Below are 20,840 nucleotides of genomic sequence, written 5' to 3'. Positions count from 1 at the left end.
TAACTGTTGGCTCATCTCTCCTCCGACGCTCGAGGATGACGTTTTTGATAGAGCGATCCTTTATCGTGAGTTCGGCCCGTCGGAGTCAACCCTCACCCACGAGGGGTTACTATTGGGGATCGCCCAAAAACTAAACAACCACAAGCGCCATTTTGGATCCTCCATACGAGCACATGTTCCAAGTTGAGGACTCAAACACCGGTTCCACCATAAGAAATTTTACCAACTGAGTTACACTTAGTTTGGAGAGGTCGCTATCTTAAGTATGTAGATAGCAATTGCAATGATTTGGGATCAAACGAGGTCATCCCCTATAGAACTTATTACATTGCAATTTGTCCCCAAATTTTAAACGACAATCTAAAACCTTTTTTCCCTCATTGTACCAGCTAGCTATTATTTGGGCTAAATTTTTGTGAAGCGTTTTCGAAGATGACATGTTCTATACCCGAAATTGATTCAGAATTCGTTGTAACTATACGACAGTATCTTGAGCAAATAATGTGGAATTTCCATGATTTTTGAAGGAAAAACCAACAAAAGGATTATTTTTCCAAAAAAATGACCATAGGTAGGGCAATTAGGACTTGTCCATTTGTCGAGAGGGATCTATTCCTTTAAACTATATGAAAGGAGGAATATTGTGAAACCCCCTCCACCATCCATTCCTAGGGTCTCTGGAGCCCTATATTCGCGGGGGTTATTGATGGAGTTGGAAATATTTTTGTGATCCTTAAAAAAATAGAGAATCCCATTTACCATTTGAGGGCTTTAGTTTGAGAGCTCTTGTTGGAGTTACTCTAATTACGTGAGTTTGTAGGACTCCCCCTTTTCCTCTTATTAGGAAAAGTTTGTAGGACTCCCCCTTTTCCTCTTATTAGGAAAAGCATGGCTTCACTCACCTCAACTTCTCAAGCACTATAAATTCTAATTAATTTGCTTGGTACTACTTAAGTAGTAAATTTTTTTATCATAAAATACTAAATGGAGAGGTACTAAAACATCCTCTTCCCCGGTAAATAGTGTGTATATTCTACATCAGTGCATATATTCAGAGTTCAAACCACGAATGAGCCTCTTGACGAATATAGGGCTCATAAAAATGGCTTCGTACCCGATTACTATGAGCCTCTTGACGAGGTTGGGAAACATGAACCGCATTGGCTGGCAACCATGGTGACCACACCAGCCGGTGTATCAACGATGTCACAGGCATGGTGCTTCTTTAGGACACCAATCCCACATGCTTTGCCCCCCTCTCTGATGAACCTACCAGTGCAATTTTTGTTGCTATCTTAGTGAATAATGGTAAAAAAAAAACAGCCAATGCAATTGTCATGACTTGTAGTTGCATAGCTTTCCTGTGTGCTGAACACAAGTTTGAAATGCAGCACCACCGACGTTATGCATGTGAATTATCAGAAGGTTAGCATGTTTTCCAAATCCCGACTCGTATCATATATAAATTCCTAATTGAACTTTCCTTGCCAGCGTATAGTAGATTGCAAGCTATTTGAGACCATTGCATAACTGGAGATTGATGTACGTAGCAAATTGGTTTACAAAGTTCAGTGAGATGTTTGAGGAAACCAATATAGTCTCTCTTTCCATCCGTGGAACCTCCCTTATTGCCTCTGTCAGCCTCCATCTCCACGAATCCTCATCAAATCCAAAGCCTAGGCTAGGCCGGTAGCCGGGGCGACAACAAGACACCGGCCCGGAGGATTGGAGGAACCGATACGTGATGAATTGATGGGTACCGTGGAAGGAGCACGTTGGATGACGAGCGATACGCCTGTAAATCCAGGCGAGTGTGGACAGCTTTCGGCACCATCCGATGGTGCTCAATGGGATTCCCCGATCGTCGGGGCTGAATGATAAGAAGAGAAGGGTGCAAAGGCGTGATGTGCTGTTGTTTTTTCCCAGATTTCACGACCAGATTTTGTAACATAATTGGACCACTTTTATCTAAATTAGTGCTGATGTTTAGAGTGTGAACCATATACTGTACGTTTTTGCATTCATGTCTTTCATTTTTGTTGGGAACACAAGTTAAAAAAACCTGGCTCCTCCACAGCTGGCCGTCGGGGAGCAGAGGGGTTGATGAGGGAGTAATGCAAACCAGTATCTCATAATCTTGGAGAAGCGGCGTGCATTGATGAGGAAGTAATGCAAACCAGTATCTCATAATCTTGGAGAGGCGGCGTGCATAGAATATTCACCCTCATTATGCATTGAGTCATTTTACAAAACTCTCAGCTTTGTGGATCAGAACCAACCTTAGAATGTGGTACTCACGGAAGGTTTCGCTGAACCCGTTCCAAGATATGTGTGTTAGAATTTCTGTAATTATATTTTGAAAATAGTTTAAATACGAATGATGTTTTTAAAAAATGTTACGCTGTTACAAACAATACTTCAGAACTTTATTCCATAAAACTTCTTGCGGAGCTTCTGCTTTGTGTGTGACCTAGCCACGACTTTTGGATTCCTTGACCCAATTTTGCACTCTCATTTCACTATTACTCGGTGCCATGGTGCGTGAAGGATTGTACCATTTCTATACTCGTATAACATCATCTAGTTCCGTACACACAACCCTTCCCTTCGCATGTTCCCCATACATAGCAGAAGGTCCATGAGGCCCACTGCAAGGTAGACTCGATGTCGCCCACCTTCCTTACCTCAGGTGTCATCACCGCTAGATCCATTGCCTCGAAACCCACCACCGTCATCGAGGTGTTGTACCTCCTCCGGTTCCTGGTCCACCGGTTGTCTTTCCATCGCTGGTGGAGCGGCATCCACGTCGCCGCACCACTCCCTCAACCCGCCACCACCGTCAGGTCTCCCTATCACCCCTCCCTCCTCGTTGTAAGTCCGGAGACCATGAGATTTCCCTCCGGCGGCTCCCAACCCCTCCCACCTCCCCCGACGCCAAGCTCCATCTGGAGGAGGGCGATGAATAGGGAGATGCAGACCCACCTGCAATCACTTTGCATCCCCTTTCTGCGACAGATCGAGTTCCAGTCACGTGCGCGAATCCTAGTATCGGCACCCTTCCCTCGCCGTCTACCTTTTTGACCATCGAAGTGATGATTTTAGCACCTTTGCCGCCCATCTAACGTTATTATGGGTTTTTGTTTCTTTGCGCCCAGGCAGGCCCCCACTGCAGTTTTCCTAGGTTGCAGCCCATATCTGTTTTTGGGCCAGCCCACATAAACTCAGCAGCTTTCCTGGTCAACGAAAACATGAGCCACTGCGCTTCGCACTTTTCTTCACTGCAGTCTACTGGGTATTTGGGTTAAGGCCGTAAGGGTACGCACGGAAAATATTCGCCTTGCTTATAGGAAAGGCGATGGTTCCACCGGAAAAATGCCATTCGTGTTAGTAGCCACTAGTTTCCTCATGACCATGAGACTACCAGAGGCAGAGCATAGGTTCGCCTCCTTAAACTGAATGGTAGAGGAGGCATGGGTTCGCCTGCTTCAAACTCCTCAAGTACTGTAAATTCGTAGGGCTATTTCACTTGCCGACAGAGGCGGTAAAGCCATGTCAAACACCAGAGAAGAGGGGGCTAGGGATGGTGAGATATTTGGGGAAACCAATCTGAAAATGGGCTTCAGTTTAGCAGCTCTACATACTTCCTTGACAGGGGACTATTGCTGCATTCAGACCCACAATTGTCCTAAATATCGATGGATTGCACTTGCTTATGGAGAATCTAGTTCTCCAGATGCACCGGAATCAAGATGCTATAAAAGTTGCATAGCCATCTCAGCAGCGGTTAGGGCAACAGCTGAACCAATTGGAAAATGTTCGTCAGATCAGTGATTGTTTGTTCAGTCTCGTTTGGTCAGTTTGGGCGCCGAAATGCAAGTTCTTCAGTTGGCTTACAATTCAGAACCGGGTGTAGACGGCAGATAGGCTAAGCATCAGAGGGTGGCCGCACAATCCGGTGTGTCCATTATGCCGTCGACAACCGGAAACAGAAGTCCACGTTTTCTGTGAAAGCCGATATACAAAGACGGAATCCCAGAGTGGCTTGCGGTGCCAGAACTTCATCCAGCAAGCTGGAATAACCCTGAATCACTTCAAAGCTGGTGGCAGGACAGGGCCAAGACGCCAGGATTAGCGTGCAAAGAGTTACGTCCACTGATAATCTTGGCACGCTGGGAGACATGGAGAGAGCGCAACGCCCGCATTTTTGACAGAGTCGAGTCCCCACAGTTCCGGGTGACGGCAAAGATCAAGAACGAGGCCAAGAACTGGATTTCAGCTGGAGCCAAACAATTGGCACGCTTGTTGTGTAGAGTGTATAGGTGTACATTCAGGCCGCCCGGCCCGGTCCGGCACGGGCCCTGCAAGGCCCGTTAATTTTCGTGCCGGACCTAGCCGTCACGACGGATTCATCGTGCCGTGCCGTGCCAGCCCACAGGCCTCACCAGTGGCCCAAGCACGGGCCCCAAGCACAGGCCCGCAAGGCCTTTTCCATGCCGAGCCAGCTCGTACCAGCAAGGCACGGCGGGCCCCCACGTCGCCACCGCTGCTCCCCGCAAGCCATAGCCGGGCCCCTCGCCACCACCGTCGTCGCTCCCCACAACCAGCCCCACGCCGCCGCTCCCACTCCCGCTCCCCGCGCCACAGCTAGCCACCTCGCCGTCGCCGTCGCCTCCGCTCCCTGCAGCCACCTGCTCGCATCGCCGTTGGACCTCCACACCGCCGCTCTTGCTCCCCGCGCCGCCGCCGCGGCTCTCCGCTCAGCCAGTGGTGATGGAGGAGGCAGCACCGGCGGCTGTGGAGGTGGCGAGGGAGGGAGGCGGCACCGGAGGAGGCTGTGAGGGAGGGAGGGAGCGCTGCGCTGTTGCCCGCCGGGAGATGGCGATAGGGACTAGGGAGGGAGGTGGCTCCGGCAGCAGTTGGAGGGGAGGTCGAAGGGGAGCCGAGGATGCAATAGGGAGATGGTGGCAGGCGGCGGCGACAGGGAGTCGGGGAGCGCGATAGGGAGCCGGGGAGAGAAACTGGGAGGCGATAGGGCTATTGGGTTGGCCGGCTCGTATTTATACGGGCCTTTAACGGGCTGGCTCCTTTACACCGTGCTGGGCCAGGCCGGCCGTCGTGCTGGGGTGGCGGCCCACACCCGACTACCGGGCTGGGCCAGCCCAGGACCGAAGCTCTCCCTGCCGGGGTGGGCTAGAGCCGAGCTAAAAAATCGGATTCCGTGCCAGGCGGGCGGGCCACGGCCTGCATGTACATCTATAGTGAGTGTAATGCAGAGTATATTGTAATCTCCTCTCGAGCCTTTTAAACTCCTCCAGAGATGTAATTTTAGCCATCGGCTACCCTTTCTTTTTAATACAACAAGCAGCTCTCGTGCCGGTTCATTTAATAAAAAGATTGTTTGTCCAGTCAAATGTCTATGACCAAGCCATGTTTACAGCAAGGTACTGCCCTTAATTAAAAATTTTGGAGATCAATTTGCCCATGACAATCACACGTTTTCATCGGTACAGATTATATTTTAACAAAACAAGATCTCTGTAGGACAAGATGGAGACAACATATCGTTTTTCTTTTCTCTTCTTATATATACTAAGTACCAACATGTAGTACTATATATTGTATGATGAGAAATCTCATTTAACTGCATATGGAAAAGGAAAATTAAAAGGATCAACTCATAAGCCTATTGCAATCAGGCAAAAATATTTGCAAAAAAAACAGAGATCAGGCTCTACTACAATAGAAGCGTGGCACAATAACATAAGCCTTTCCCAACAAATAACAGAGTTGTCATCTTAAAAAGAAACAAAAAAAAATCACAACTATACTACAGCAAAGCCTACAAATAAGATTTTAATTTACATCGTTTCATTCCCATCAACTGTGTAAGTAGTAAATCTTTTTTTTATCAAAAAGCCTAAGTGGAGAGGTACGAAAAACATCCTCTTCACCGATAAAAAGGTTGCGTATTCTACATCAGTAATGTATATGTTTAGAGTTCAGACCATATATACAGCCTCGTCCGGGTCTTCTTTCCCAATTAGTATGAGCCCCTCGATGAGGATGGGGAACATGAACCGCATTGGCTGGCAGCCGGTGGTGACCACGCCGGCTGGTGCATCGACGATGTCACAGGCATGGTGCTTCTTCAGGACGCCTATCACGCTTGCTATGTCCCCCTCTCTGATGAACCTACCAATTTTTTGTTGCAATCTTTGTGAATAATAGTACTTGAACTGGGAATGCAGCCAATGCAATGATCATGACTTGTGGCTGCATAATTTTCTTGTGTTCTGAACATGGGTTTGGAATGCAGCACCAACTTTATGCAGTAAAGTCTCACAAGCTTACTATGTTATGTAACTCCCGACTTCTATCATATATAAATTCCTGATTTTCATTGTTAGCGTGTGGTAGGTTGCAAACTACTTAGACCATTGCAAAATTGGAAACCGATGTACCAGCTTAAATGATGTTAAATCGGTATACAGTGTTCAGTGAGATATTTGAGGAAATCAAATCAATATTTCGTAGCTGCTGTGATCAATGTATGGAATTGGCTCCCAAACACCTATTGCTTCGTTTCAGAAGGAAGTGAAGCTTGGCATCCATACCAGCTATTTTTATGCTATTGGGCAAAAAAAGAGAATTGCTGTAGCACTTGGGAGACAACTTCAACTGTCTCCAACGCATTGAGTTAACATGGTTCTTATTTACACCAGCCCTTACGAGTACCAAGAGGTTAGCAAATTATGACATAATTAATAACCAAAGTTTGCAATAAAGCTAGTGTCGAGCATAATTGTTTTTCTATTTATATAATCGAGTGGATTTTCTAACATTCTTCAGCTACCCCCACTCTTAGGATTCCTGGCCCCACAATGTGTAGTCCCCATTTACCCCATTTCACAATCGGTGCATGAAGGATCTTACCCTTCCTTAACGCGCACGGCGCCATTGCAGGGCAAACCATTGCTTGCCATCCAGTTCTTCAGGTTCACTGACGCACCCTTCCCGTCACCGTCAAAGCTGATCGTTTTCAGCTTGATCATCGGAGTGATCTTGGCACCCTCGCCGGCACGCACGTAGAACCTCTTCCCGGAGTTCCTGTCAGAAATGTAGAAGTTCGCCACCCGTGCCTGCCAAAGCCATGCCGATCAGTTGAACTGTATCTAAAACTGGCGTGCCAAGTTTGGACGGTGGCAGAAAGTATGCAGAGCTTGACCTCGGAGTGTCTCTGCTGCCACCGGCGGCGGCAGCAGCACCGGGCCCATCCACGGCGCTCGAACAGCTGAACGGACGTGAACACGCACCTGGCGGCGCCGTCGTGAAAGTAGGCGGCGAGCGGGTGGCGGCCGCAGGTGACTTGCTGCAGGAGCAGGACCCGGCGGTCAGCCGGTCATGTTAGAAAACAGAGCATGCCAAAGACGCAGATTTTAGTTTCGAGCCCTTGCTTTGGTTTGGACCTTTGGAGGAAGGAACGACAAGTTAGCAACGCATTGCTTTGGTGGAGCAAAAGTGGTTTGGTAGCTTGGCTTCCTCAATCAAGCCATTGACCACTACGTACATGCGACTCATCAGTTTTGACATTCTCTGACGCATAAACAAGTTGAAGCAACAATTTGGACCAACAAAAAAAATGTGTAAAGAATGCATATAAGGACACACCACAAGATCTTAGCCACGTTCCCAACGAAATAGAGGGCAGTTTTTTAGTTGGCATGCATGGACTGTGGGTGAATATCAATGCAATTGTCAGCGACGTGTATGAGCAGAGTCGTAGGTGAGGCAACAGATTTGGTAAGAGTGAAGCAAGGAAGGAAGGCAATGGCTGATTGATTTTGATGAGGAGATTGATTGATCGGATCGAGAGAGAGGAGCTCACCCCGGTGATCTTGACGAGCTCGCCGACGGGCATGTCGCCGTGGCCGTCGAACGCCGTATCTGGGAACCGCCGGAAGAACCGCTCCGCCTCGGCGCCCCTCCGCCACGCGTTCCACGCGAACACCGCCCCGACGGCGGCCACGGCGCCGGCCGCCGAGGCGATGACCTCCCACCGCCGCCACGACACGAGGCAGAACACGCCGGCGCCTAGCGCGGCCGCGGCCGCCAGGACCACCAGCACGTAGCACGCGAACGGGACGCCGAGCCTGGCCCTCCCGCGCGCCGCCACGGCGCTGCCCGCAGTTTCCGCCTCCTTCCCGGCGCCGCGCCGCCAGCTCCCCTTCCTCGAGGACCCGTGCGCCGGCGAGGGTGCCGGGGACGGGGATGGCCCGACGAGGAGCCCCGAGTGCGAGAGCTGCGATAGCGGGCCGGACGCCGGCGACGGGCGGGGCAGCGGGCCGGAGCTCCGGCGCGAGGAGGAGGCCGGCGACGGCGCCTGCGACTGCGACGCGGCGGCGATGTCGAACATCCGGCCGAGCTCGCCCGACCGCGACACGTCCCCGCCCGTGTACGGCGGCGTGGCGCCGGACCCCGACGACAGCCGCCGCTCCCGCCTCCTGTCCGGCGCCGGGCCGGACACGTACATCCCGCTCCCAATCTGATGCATCCCTCCCTCCCGATCGCGACCGAAAGAAGCGGCACGGCACGGAGCGCACGATCTAGCTGCTGGACCAAGAAGTGGAAGAAGCAGCCAGAAGAGGAAGAAGAAGAGTCCACTCCCCGTCACGGCGTGATGTGAGACTAGGGCCGCCGCTTTAGGGCGCAACGTGGTGTCGTGATCATCTTATCAAAAACAGAGTAGGAACCACTTCACTGCAGGGCACACGGAGCACACAGCACAGTGCCCCCCGGGGTAATCTCTACCCGTTGCTTGGTCGCGAATTCATCCGAGGTCGGCACGACACGACTGGATGGCATCGGACCTGGCCAAATGTCTCAGAACAAAATCCAGCATTTGAATACGGCCGGAGGTGGCGGTGAAACTGAGGGAGAGCCCGCCACCCGGCCGGCGCGCCCGCCTCCCAGCTCGCCGCCGGCGTGCGCCCGCGCGTGCGTGTACGTGGCGCGGCGGCACACGCTGTGCCGAGGTCATTACTCATTACGCATTTTTAACTATGATTTCGGTCGCTGTCAGAGTGTCAGCTCGGGATGCTATTGTGGCGCAAATTTCTCTCAAAGCAACGCCAAATCAAATCCACCAAGAATTGCTCAAGATAGCAGAACTGTCGGGGAAACGTAATGATCCTAAGACTAAATTTCTCGTCTGTTGAGAAAAACTGAATTTTTCTCTGCATCCGTCTCTAACATCTCCGGGCAGAATCGTGGCCGCTGTTCCAAGATCCCCATGAGAGGCCAACCATGACGACGGTTTATTCAGCCGGGTACCGTGATCGCCGTGGGACAGCGACGCGTCAGCACCTCTGCACTTGCACAAATTGCACGCATTAATCAATCGGATTACCACGCCCGATACGGGCCGATCTCCAAGTGGTGGAGGGCGAGACAGCGACGCCATTGGCGCCGGCCGGCAAAGCTGCCCGCCCGCGCGAGGCCGGCGAATCCCAGCGTCCGTGCGCGGCGCAGACGTGTCGCCGCCAGATAAGCCTCCCGGCGGCGCACGTGGACGCTCCCGGCGCCGTCCGGCCGTCCACGCCGACGACGCGCCCCCGCGCCCGCGCGCGGGCTGCTGCCGACAGTTAGGCGGGGCCGACGCGTGGACGTGCGGGATGGGGTCCAGCGAGCGGGGCGGACGGTGGAGATCGCGGGGTCGGGAAGGGGAATGTGAGTGCGGCCGCGCTCGTGACGCGTGACGGGACGGTTTTGTCGTTTTCGCGGATCACAGGTGACTTGCGGGGCCGCCGAAACACCGAATCGGGCGGGGCGAAGTGACAATGGGACTGGCGAGTTCACACCGGCGTCTTGCACGATTTCAGCTACGCGCCATTGCTTTTTATTTTTAGCCTTGAGGTTGAACCTAGACTTATCACATAGTGGTCGATCAGAGTGACCTGACCTGCAAAAGGGTGTAGCAGCTTGGTTGTATAAACTAAAGTGACCACGTTGGCCATCTTATAAGTGTGTCTTTGGTTGAGCTTTTGAACCTACTTTTGTTTTTGCAAAAGTTAAAAGCCAACCAAAAGACTAAAAAACCGCATGTGTTTTTGCCCAAAAGCTGCTTTTGGTCTAGTACAAAACCAAAAGCACCTCCCACCCTGCTTTCAAGTGCTTTTAAGTTAAAAAATTACCCACCTTACCATTGTTTATGAAACATACCGCTTCGGCGTTCTATTTGTCTCCCGCAGCGCTCCTCCCCCGCGGAACCGTCCGTCTCCTCAGGACCGCCTCCGCCCGCTCCCCCCACGGCACGCCGCCTCCGGCCACCGGCCCTCCGTCCACTGCCCCCAGCACGTGAGAGAAGCCCGACGTGTGAGAGTAGGCAGTTTGATTCCTTCGTTTTCTGTGGCACGTGAGAGAAGCCCGGTGCGGGCTCCACCGCCGTGCTTCATCATGGCTCCCGCAGGAACCGGAGCTCCCTCGTCCCTCCGCCCTGCCATGGCTCCCGCAGGAACCGGAGTTCCCGTTGGAGGAGAAGAACGACTTCGCCGGCGGCAAGTTTGCCGCCCCCACCGAGGGCATCAGCAAGCCGCTCGCCGAGGTCCTCAAGGAGCTCGCCTACCCGCTCGATCCGTAGCGATTACCCATCGAACATTTGCTTCTGTCGTGCAATGCTCCGATCGATTGGTCCAGTGCAGGTTATGTTTGAGTAAGACATTACTGAGTTCGTGAGTAGGTGTCCTAGTTTCGCTAATTGAAATCAGGATATTTCCTTCAGTACTGTTCTCAAAGTTGCAATTGGCGATTCACTAACAGAGGATTGATCAAATTGATGGCTGATGAATCATTAGCTTGGACGAAAGTTACGACACTTCTATAGAATAACTTAATCCATGCCCTTTCTAAGCTGAAGAGGTTGCTGCTGCAGAACATGATTCGTTCGTTCGTCTGTTCATCCCAAGCGGAAGATGAGAACTGTTGGTCAGCGGGAGGAAGAAGGAGGGGCTGACGAGCGGAACCCGCTCGTCAGTGAGAGAGTGAGAGAGTTGAGTGGAGTGGATTGTGGATGACATGTAGGGTCCACTTGATAGTTTATTCAAAAGTCACAACTGCTCTAACCAAATGGTCTTCTGCTTTTCCCGCAGCTGCTTTCTCACAGCTGCTTTTCCACATCTCATAGCTCACAGCAGCTTTTCCAAAAGTCACAGCCCAACCAAACACACCCTAAGAGAAAGTAAAAGTGACAAACGGGAGCGAATCGTGGAGATAAGTTGTGGAGAATATGATTTGATTGGAGGGGCCAACTAAGGAGGAAAAACCTTTTTTCCTAGGACCCTGTTTTCGGTTCAAATCAAACTATACAAGCAATAAAGAATCCATTAATATTCCTCGTAAAATAAGAATATACAAATAATGAACTTTCAATGATCCCTTTCAATGCAAAACAAAGCTGCCCCGTCAAGAGACTGAGATTACCCAAAACTGGCAAACTCCTCCGTTTCTCTAGTATTGGTGGCAATGAGAGACCTGGAACGAGAGAGTGGAATGGTAGTGGTCTAGTGGATATGGGATCGGTGGGGTTGGCAACCATTCCCTTTGAGTAGTTGTTTTGATGAAAGAGGACTGATAGAGGCAATGATTGGGATGTTGATGTTGTCATCTTTTAGGGGCTCAAGAGGTTGAGAAGAAAAATTCCAGAGCGATGTGAGAAGCGATATTTTACTCTAATACAGTCCGCTAATCGAACTTAACACTATTGTGATTGAATTTGGACCAAACCCGTTGAATGGGCCCACTACTACTTCAATATGGTTCAAACAACCTCGGAGTGCCATAATGTTTAGTGCATGCTTCCCTTGAAGGGAGGCTTGCTGAGCGAGGCCTGACTAGCCTCTTGTGTGTGCTTCTCTTGTGTGTGTTTGGTTCCCATCTTGCTACCGTAAACTTCATTCCACTTTCTTCCACTATCCACTTGCAGTTAGATACGTGCCATTTTCCTCCTTATTTCATATTATTCTGCGATACTACGGCCACTTAGGCCTTTTCCAGAGGATATTCGGGATGCAACTAGGTGACCATGTTTCCCACTGGTGGCCACAAAAAAATTTTCAGATGGAATTCTATGCCAAGAATTGATGCCAAAATGAAGCTCCACTAGGTTTATTGGGCCATATGTCTGGGTACAAAAGTATCAACATGTGTGGACAGGCTGGCCTTTTATATAACATCACTGTATTGGGCCATAGTGGGCTACATCCGAGTCTCGAAGTCAGCCCGCTACGAAATAATGAGACAATCCCAATTTGCGTCTAACTTTCCCTTTTCCCCTTCACCGGAAATGGCTCACTGGCAAAGATATGACGCATTCGCTGATGCAATACGATCGGCGGCGCGCCGTGCTTGCCACAGAAGGCCCTCCTCGACGAGAGTCGAAAGCGCAGACCGCTACGTAGAGACAGTTCCTTGCAGCACCACCCTTTTCCCCGACGCATTTTTATGCCTAGCGTCTCACCGCAGGTCATGTCACCCCCCCAAGCTTTCATCTCCCTTTTCCGTCGCGGATATCTTTCCCGGCGCTTTTTCCCGTTGCAGATATCTCTCTCTCGACCTCGCCTCATGCTGCAAGCTGGGGGCGATCGGAAGGGGGAGAGCACCCGATCATCTAGGTGCTGCAAGAGAAAAGGTGCGGCCTTTTCTGAACTGCATCTTCACGAGACATCCTTGAGCACCTTTACTCTTTCCGGCTTATCTCCCAGGAGTCAACAGCACCAGCAGCCAGCGCTTCTCAGGGGTGCCAGAGAGGAGGAGGAAGAAGGGGCGTCCCCTTCGTGCCCGTGCCTGCCATTTGTGTCCTCCTCTCCAAGAAGCTAGCCTAGCACCAGCTGGGGTCCGTGCCACGCGCGCATGGTGTGGATAGGGTAGCGTTGTTGCTAGCGAGGGTGCGCCGGAATTGGATCGCGTAGGCATCTGGGCTTTGTTTGCCGGCCGCCGCCGTTGCACCGGCGTGGGAGCTTGGGATCTTCGTTTAGCTTGCTGCGCGGTGAAGAGCTGAAGATACTTTGCTTTGGTTGGGATCGAGCCGTGACTTAAGCATCCGGGCGTGGTGGAGGCGTTGGCGGCGCGGCGAGCAATGCTCGTGGTGGTGGCGCGGCCGTCGTCGTCCGGCGCGTCGCTCCGTCGCGGTGGCACGCCGTGCGACTCTTGATATACATACTGGCGCCCCGGATGCTTTCCTGCTTCCGGCTGCCGCGTGCGGCCGCCGGCGGCGGGGGCGCGGCGGACCAGTCGGCGGGCGCGTCCCCCCGGCGGCCGCCGCTGCCGTTCGCGGCGAGCCTGTTCGCGGCGTCCCCGGCGTCGACGTCGGGGCGCGGGAAGACCCCGTGGCCGTCGGAGGCGGATGACATGGAGAAGAAGCGGTGGGACAGCATGGAGTCGTGGTCGATGCTGCTGGACACCGTCATGGGCCCCAGCGGCGAGGGCTCCCGGGACAGCGGCCGCCGCGAGGAGTGGATGGCCGACCTCTCCCAGCTCTTCATCGGCAACAAGTTCGCCTCCGGCGCCAACAGCCGCATCTACCGCGGCATCTACAAGCAGCGCGCCGTCGCCGTCAAGATGGTGCGCATCCCGGAGCGCGACGAGGACCGCCGCGCCCTCCTCGAGGACCAGTTCAACTCCGAGGTCGCCTTCCTCTCCCGCCTCTACCACCCCAACATTGTGCAGGTCACCGCTTGCTCTCGCTCTTGCTCCTCCCATTATTAGATCTCATCACCCTCATCCATCCCTCCAACAATCTGCTGATCATGTCGCCTGATCGGGATCGTGTTACGAATTTGTGATAGTGCAGTTCATCGCGGCGTGCAAGAAGCCGCCGGTGTACTGCATCATCACGGAGTACATGTCGCAGGGGACGCTGCGGATGTACCTGAACAAGAAGGACCCCTACTCGCTGTCGCCGGAGACGATCCTGAAGCTGGCGCTGGACATCTCGCGGGGGATGGAATACCTGCACGCACAGGGGGTGATCCACCGGGACCTCAAGTCCCAGAACCTGCTGCTCAACGACGAGATGCGCGTCAAGGTGGCCGACTTCGGGACGTCCTGCCTGGAGACCAAGTGCCAGGCCACAAAGGGCAACAAGGGCACCTACCGCTGGATGGCGCCGGAGATGACCAAGGAGAAGCCCTACACGCGCAAGGTGGACGTGTACAGCTTCGGCATCGTGCTCTGGGAGCTCACCACCTGCCTCCTCCCGTTCCAGGGCATGACGCCCGTGCAGGCCGCCTACGCCGCATCCGAGAAGGTAGTGCCTGTCTGAAGAATTCCTCTTGACTGAATGGGATGGTCACTCGATTCGATCGCAGTGTCATTCATCTGAAAACTGAACTTCTTTCTGAAACTGAATTTCTGTCAGAACCTGCGCCCGCCGCTGTCGACCTCGTGCCCGCCGGTGCTGAACAACCTGATCAAGAAGTGCTGGTCCGCGAACCCGGCGCGGCGGCCGGAGTTCAGCTACATCGTGTCAGTGCTGGAGAAGTACGACCACTGCGTCAAGGAGGGGATGCCGGTGATGGTGCACCAGGAGCTCAGGCTCTGGCGCTCCTTCGCCAAGATCTTCAGGATGGGATGCATCGCCAACAACTTGTCCATACCGGTGCACGCGTGATCCATCTTCCATCGCTCCTAGCATAACTGAACTGCAGCTGCTGATTGTCTCTGCATGCTTGAACTGTCTTGTCTGATCGGGAGACTAGGAACTAAGTAGTATTCATACATCTATCTACCTGTCACAAATTAAATTGGCATAAAAGAACGTACATCCGGAACCAAATGTAACTCGGTCCAATGTGTAAATTTTATCTTTCTGCTCATTTTTAAACCCAAAGAATATAATCGGCGCATCGGAACAGAGTACATTTCCATTCTTGACGAACCCTATATACGGAGGGGCGGCGATCGCAATGCCGCATCTTAGCATCAATAATTCAATCAATACAGCAGCCACACTAAATCTGTATACTACTATGCATCATCAAAGGAGCTGCTCGTAGCAGAGGTCCAGCGTCTTCTTGGCGAAGAACTGGTTCACCTTCTCGGTTGGGTGGAACGAGTCCCAGAAGAAGTACTTGCCGGCGTCCTCGCACGTCAGCGGGTTCTTGTCGTTGCACAGGTACGACATCTCCACCTTCCCCGTCGCGCAGCACCCCTCCTCCACGTTCTCCAGCCCTGCGGTGCCGATCAGCCGGTCAGGATTCCTTCTGCAATCGAGATGAAATTCCTTCGAAATTCCTGTGAGATCGCAGACTCGATCGATCACTCACCAAGGGTGGAAGGGTTGGTGATGAGGTCGAGCATGTTCTGGTAGACGTTGATGTAGGCGACCTTGAGCGACGGCCGGGAGGCCGTGAGGCGGCGGAACATGGCGAGGAGCTTGTCGTTGTAGTCCCGTGCCACCTGGTTGTACTCCTCGATGCATCCCCCGCGGAGCGAGTTGAGGGTGCGCTCGAGGGGCAGGCACCCGATGGGGCTGAGCCCGGCGAAGGTGACCCGCCGCGCGCCCAGCCGGTGGATCTCGGCGAGGAACCGCTCCGCCTCCGCCACCAGGAAGTCCTCGAACTCCGCCGCCGTGAACTCCGCGAACCGGCCGGTCACCAGCAGGAAGTAATTCTCCAGGAAGTCGTTGGTGCCGATGCTCACCACGTAGAGCGCGTCGGAGACGATGCGCCGCGCCGCCGCGCGCCCGGCGTGCCGGCGGAGCCGCCGCTGGTACTCCTTGAAGTACTCCACCTCCTTCCACAGCGGGATCACTGACTTCACGCGCCGGAAAAGGAAGGATCACCAAACAGAAACAGCGTGCGTTTCTCAGGTCAGATTCGATTCGAGAATTCAGGAGAGTGAATCGAACAGAGAATTGAATTTGCAAGCGCGAACAGAATCTGCAGGGATCATGATCTGCACACAGTGCCAGTGTGCCACTGCCACACAGTGCGGCGATCGTCCTTCTCGGTAGCTGGCTAGATTCGGGGGTTGAATGCCTCCCACGACGCTCGGTCAGGGTTCAGGAAACAGGACACTCACGTTTACGGTTTGTCCCGAAATGGTTGGGGAGCAATCAACGAGGTTACTGTGCTGTGCTCTCAATAATTTACTTCCCCGGGGGACACGTAACAAATTCTCAAGTGCCCCACCGTTTGCACCTTTGAGCAAGCACACTGTGCTAGGCTGCTAACTGTAGCTGATTAATACTGCACGTGATTACATGTCAGTACAAGTTAATGCGGATCTCAAAATTATTCTATTCAAACTATGTAAAATTTGACCAGATTTATAAAAAAATTATCAGAAAAAGTGTATTTTTCATCAAAGTATTGCAAAAGTGTGACATCCATCCCTCATGTTTTATTTGGAGAAAATCAATCCCTTAACTAACTAAATTGGTGCGTTTATCATCCTTAACTTTATTTAATGATGGTTTAGGATCATATAACATCAGCTTTAGGCCATGTAATCATTTTAATGATCAATGCTTAGTCACATCTAATGTTAAATCAAAAGTTTGGTGTGAATTCAAATTTTCCGATAAAATCTTTATAGGTAGCTAATTTAGAGGATTTATTGATTTTTTTAGCTTTATATTTTTGACTCAGCATATTACATTAAGTAGTGATTAGGTAGATAATTACGTGGGCATAAACCACCGTTAGATGGTACTAAACCATTGTTAAACTAAGGTGGGATGATAAATGCACTAATTTAGTTAGTTAAGGGGTTAATTTGCACCAAATGAAATATGAGGGATGAATATCACGCTATGCAATACTTAAGAGATGAAAAATATACTTTTTCCAAAATTATTAGTATTTATAATACCGTATTATTATATTTATCATGACTTTTCATAGTATATCTATTTGTTGTCATAAATGTGGTTTTTCTTCTCTATAGACTCGGTCGAATTTAATTAGAATGACCCATAATCAGCTTGCTTCTCGTGTATCTGCTGCTACCCGTCACCACGCTCCCTCACCCAACCCTCCTTGCTAGCCGTGCTCCGTCACCCTAGTTGGCAGCAACCCTCGCTGCCCAACCAACCAAGATACTCTGCTGCCAGTTCGTCCTTCCTGACTTGCCCTTTTCCTAAGCGTATGATGGAAGCCTCACTGGGGAGTGGGGACCAAATTCCTAAATCCTAACCTGAATAGCTCGGAGGAGAAGCCCCGTGACTGACTGTAGAAGAAGGTTCTTCCTCGTCAGAGCGCCAAAACACGAAAGAGGAAAATTCAGTGTGATGGGAAGAAGAAATACTCAAATACATTCTAGCAATCTAGCATCCTCGTTTCTGTTACCATGCAAATGCAGGATTCAGGTGCTATGGTGAGTTGGTGACAGAACGATGAACGAAGAAAACACACTGACCACTGTAGACTGTAGTTCTGCAGATTTGCCGGCCTCTCTACAGGTTGGCTGACCAACCGGGCTACTGACTGTTATTAAAACCACAGAAGTTCAGCGACGGATCGGAGCATGAAAGCGCTGTCCGCGACCATTCGACGCACTAAATGCGGGGGTTTTAATGCCTCTGCAGTTGTTGGTTGCCGAAGAGGAAGAAGAAACCAAAGGAAGAAGACGGTTGATGCCTTGCTGGTTGCAGTGGATTAGTCCAAGACCAAAACCAGAGGACGCTTCACGTATTAGCAAAGCCCGTAGATATACGAGAGTGACAAGGACGATCAGTGACTGATCATCAATCCTCTGGGCCCTAATCTAACCCGTCCCGTCTAATCAATTCTGAAAAAAATGCAGTAGTGAGCATGGCCCGGCAGGGCCTTTATCAGTGGCCGTATTAGGTTTAGGGTGTTTGGATGGTTGAGCTAAAGTCTAGTCCATGTCACATCAAATTTTCAGAGACTAATTAGGAAGACTAAATATGAGTTAATTATAAAACTAATTACACGGATAGAGGCTAATTCGCGAGATGAATTTAGATTTAATAGATTCGTCTTGCGAATAAGCCTCCATCTGTGTAATTAATTTTATAATTAATCTATATTTGATACTTCTAATTAGTATCTAAATAGGAACTTTAGTCCGCACCAAACAACCGAACACCCCCCCGGCCTCTAGCCTGAGGCAATAGGCGCCTTCAATTCGGGGAGCTGCAAGACCACTGCACCCTGCAGGCTGCACAGGCTTTCATCGCCCAGCTCTTCGTCCCCTTCCCGAACAAGATGGCGAAAGGGAAGTCTAACCACTCGGCTGCCGCTTCAGACGGACCCTGCGCGGCTCATGGAATGGAACCTTCTCCCCGGCAACGTTTTCCTGCCGTCTCAGCCTTGCCCCCCAAAAGAATTTTGCTATCTTCAGATGTGCCGCCAAACTCACATCTCTGACATCCCCATTGCAATCGTGCTGGACAGAGCTATGGGTACGTACCAGGACGCCGGCGGTCTTGTTGTCGAGGCCGGTGCCGGCGGAGGCGAAGCAGACGCCGCGGGCGAAGTCCTGGATGCCGTAGGCGGGGTCGAGGTAGGCCGGGACCAGCGGCGGCAGGCCGAGCGCCTCGGAGATGAAGTCCGGCGGGAGGCGGCCGTTGCAGAACCGCCCCGTGGGCCGGGGCCCGCCGGCCATGTCGCGCCCGTACGGCGGGAAGTCGCTCTTCAGGATCGTGCCGATGCCGTTGTTGTTGCCCGTGTCCACCGTCGAGTCGCCGAACACGATCACCGCCGGCACCTTCGGCGACGCCGGCGACGACGATGCCGACCTGGCGCCGCTGCCACGGAAGCAGCAGCAGCAGGACAGCAGGGCGAGCAGGAGCGCCGCCGCCTGGCGCAGCACGGTTGCACGCCGATGGCCCGCCGGCGACGCCATCGCGGGTGGAGGTGGGGTGGCCTCCTCCTGCTCGGGGCGCGCCCGTGCACGGTCTGCGCGGCTGTGCTCTGCAGAGTGCAGCTGCGGCCTGCGGTCGTTGTCTGGTGGTGGCCATTAAATAGAGGCCGACGAGGCGGCGGTGGGGTCCCCGCCGCACGGCAGGCGGCAGACGAGCGCGCGTACGTAGCGGAGGGTGCGCAGTGTGCTGCGTTAACTGACGGAGGGGGCTTTCAAATTTACATCGAGCGACGCATGATCTCACACTTTATTTTTTGCGAATGCATGATCTCACACTTTGTACGTACGTAGTTTGTTGGATGGTGAAACCCTCACTCATGGCAGACACCGAGAGAAACGGGAAATGCCAATTTTTTTTTAAAAAAAATTAGTCTCTCTTTTTTTTTTCTAATTTACACTTGAACCTGACACATGCATGCATACCTAAAAATAAACCACTGAAAACACACGTAGAGTACGTAAGCATAGATTATATAGACACTTTGCGTGAGCTAACAAAAAGTACAAAATAGATAAAAGGGACGCGGGGAAGACGAGCTGGCGTGACATTTTTGCTCGTGTGCCAGGGCTTAAATGTTAATGTATCCCCGTAAAAGAAACAAATGTTATATATAGCACAGTCAAGGAAGAGATAATACTAGTTCACTGGTCCTCCATCCTAAACAATGTTTAGGGCCAGGTTAGGCAAATGTTAGGCGTAAGAAAACCCACCCTAAGAAGGCCCACTAATGCTATGAGCAGCAGTGGACCTAGGCAAGAGTTTCTTGCCTGAAATATTAATTTTTGTTAACATGAAAAAATAGGTGGCTTGCCCCCCAAAGCCTTTTCTTTTCCTAATGGGAATTTGGGGTCTGGTTGGTTTGATGTCAAAATTTTAGTATCGTCAAGGTTTTGGCTAGCTAAAAGTTGGATAAAAAACTTACCAACATTTTGATAGGGTAAATGGGAGACATAGGCAAAATTTGATAGCTAACCAAATAGTGACCAAAGTTTTGGCAAACCAATCAGACCCCCTTGGGCCGGGCATTGACAGTCATTTATTAGGCACAAAATGAATTGGACTTTGCTTGGGCCCAGCCCATGCTCTGGTCTAGTGAATTAGACGATCTGCACTTGCTCAGTGAATTGATTAGCCCATGCTTACACGAAAAGGTTGCAGTTTACGAATTGATCTGCACTTCTCTCTCTAAAGAAGGTTGCACGCGCACAATTTATACAGACTACACGCCCTATACTGTGCAGCCTAGTGACTGGGAGCGCTAAAAGAGGCAAAAAGGAGGACTAAACCAAACAGGGTCTAACTGTATGCAGATCGATACCCTGATATAGCAAACTGAACGTTTCAGAACTGTAAACCTATCAGCAAAACATTTGCTGAACAAATGTACGTGCGATGCTCGCTTTCCCGCGCCTCTCGTGCCTTGATTTCGTTGCCCGATGCATCCATGCATCCACACCACATGCATGGGGATAGCGACCCCGAGCCGGCAACGACGACATCTACCGGTCCGAGAGCCCCCACCAACAACCAGTCCGCGAGCAAGGACGGAGAGCGTGGGCAGCGACAGGCTATAGATGGCTTCCAGGGAAACGGAACCGATCGATCGAACAAAAGCGGCGACGCTGCGCGGACTGCGTGAGCGAATAGCCTGCAGGAGACACGACGGTGGGTACTGTCGGTTCCGCGTCGCCGTCGCGGCCTTGATTGTGTGCAGTTGGTTCAGGATTCTAATGGCACCGCCGGCAGGGGAGAGCAGGATTATGTGAGTGTCCACTGCGCTGCGCGTGTAATGCATGCCCTGGATCGGATGCCACCATGTCGATGCGTGCGGATCAAGCTATGCGGGGCCGCGAAAGGCGCCGATGGAGATCGATCGTGCTCGTGTTCTCCTCTTTCTCTTCTGATCTGATTGGCGTGATCGCGCTGTGTTCTCTCTCTGGACGCCGCACCGGCTGGT

General features: G+C 51.8%; 3 protein-coding genes across 4 annotated transcripts; 1 reads left to right on the top strand and 2 right to left on the bottom strand.

Moving 5' to 3' along the window:
- Positions 1-5,735: 5,735 nt before the first annotated feature.
- Positions 5,736-8,881, bottom strand: LOC117851570 (uncharacterized membrane protein At1g16860). Of its 2 annotated transcripts, XM_034733402.2 has the most exons (4): positions 7,886-8,879; positions 7,226-7,369; positions 6,934-7,139; positions 5,736-6,192 (listed from the first exon to the last, which is right to left on the bottom strand). In XM_034733402.2, the coding sequence occupies exons 1-4, from the start codon at positions 8,549-8,551 to the stop codon at positions 6,000-6,002; spliced, it is 1,209 nt and encodes a 402-aa protein (XP_034589293.1). In that variant the 5' UTR covers positions 8,552-8,879; the 3' UTR covers positions 5,736-5,999. The 2 variants fall into 2 exon arrangements, with proteins under 2 accessions (XP_034589293.1, XP_072149350.1); XM_072293249.1 differs by lacking the exon at positions 7,226-7,369 and having other exon boundaries at positions 7,886-8,881.
- Positions 8,882-12,136: 3,255 nt separating this feature from the next.
- LOC117852765 (serine/threonine/tyrosine-protein kinase HT1) lies at positions 12,137-14,912 on the top strand. The gene is made up of 3 exons (XM_034735008.2): positions 12,137-13,719; positions 13,844-14,299; positions 14,411-14,912. Exons 1-3 carry the CDS (start codon positions 13,225-13,227, stop codon positions 14,660-14,662), a joined length of 1,203 nt encoding a protein of 400 aa, XP_034590899.1. The 5' UTR covers positions 12,137-13,224; the 3' UTR covers positions 14,663-14,912.
- LOC117852766 (GDSL esterase/lipase At4g26790) lies at positions 14,843-18,957 on the bottom strand. Its single transcript, XM_034735010.2, has 3 exons — positions 18,430-18,957; positions 15,318-15,807; positions 14,843-15,222 (listed from the first exon to the last, which is right to left on the bottom strand). Exons 1-3 carry the CDS (start codon positions 18,862-18,864, stop codon positions 15,029-15,031), a joined length of 1,119 nt encoding a protein of 372 aa, XP_034590901.1. The 5' UTR covers positions 18,865-18,957; the 3' UTR covers positions 14,843-15,028.
- Between the last annotated feature and the right edge of the window lie 1,883 nt (positions 18,958-20,840).

Source organism: Setaria viridis, chromosome 4 (genome assembly GCF_005286985.2).
Source record: "Setaria viridis chromosome 4, Setaria_viridis_v4.0, whole genome shotgun sequence".
Classification (NCBI taxonomy): domain Eukaryota; kingdom Viridiplantae; phylum Streptophyta; class Magnoliopsida; order Poales; family Poaceae; genus Setaria; species Setaria viridis.
This window is presented reverse-complemented; position numbering and strand designations above follow the sequence as displayed.

Excerpts from the sequence above, each read along its gene's own strand:
- LOC117852766 (XM_034735010.2), bottom strand. The coding sequence starts at position 18,864 with ATGGCGTCGCCGGCGGGCCATCGGCGTGCAACCGTGCTGCGCCAGGCG. Across the intron at positions 15,808-18,429 it reads ACAAGACCGCCGGCGTCCTG|TCAGTGATCCCGCTGTGGAA; the intron begins GTACGTACCCAT and ends CGGCGCGTGAAG. Across the intron at positions 15,223-15,317 it reads CACCAACCCTTCCACCCTTG|GGCTGGAGAACGTGGAGGAG; the intron begins GTGAGTGATCGA and ends TCGGCACCGCAG.
- LOC117851570 (XM_034733402.2), bottom strand. The coding sequence starts at position 8,551 with ATGCATCAGATTGGGAGCGGGATGTACGTGTCCGGCCCGGCGCCGGAC. Across the intron at positions 7,370-7,885 it reads AGCTCGTCAAGATCACCGGG|CAAGTCACCTGCGGCCGCCA; the intron begins GTGAGCTCCTCT and ends CTGCTCCTGCAG. Across the intron at positions 7,140-7,225 it reads GGCAGCAGAGACACTCCGAG|GCACGGGTGGCGAACTTCTA; the intron begins GTCAAGCTCTGC and ends TGGCTTTGGCAG.
- LOC117852765 (XM_034735008.2), top strand. The coding sequence starts at position 13,225 with ATGCTTTCCTGCTTCCGGCTGCCGCGTGCGGCCGCCGGCGGCGGGGGC. Across the intron at positions 13,720-13,843 it reads ACCACCCCAACATTGTGCAG|TTCATCGCGGCGTGCAAGAA; the intron begins GTCACCGCTTGC and ends GTGATAGTGCAG. Across the intron at positions 14,300-14,410 it reads CCTACGCCGCATCCGAGAAG|AACCTGCGCCCGCCGCTGTC; the intron begins GTAGTGCCTGTC and ends AATTTCTGTCAG.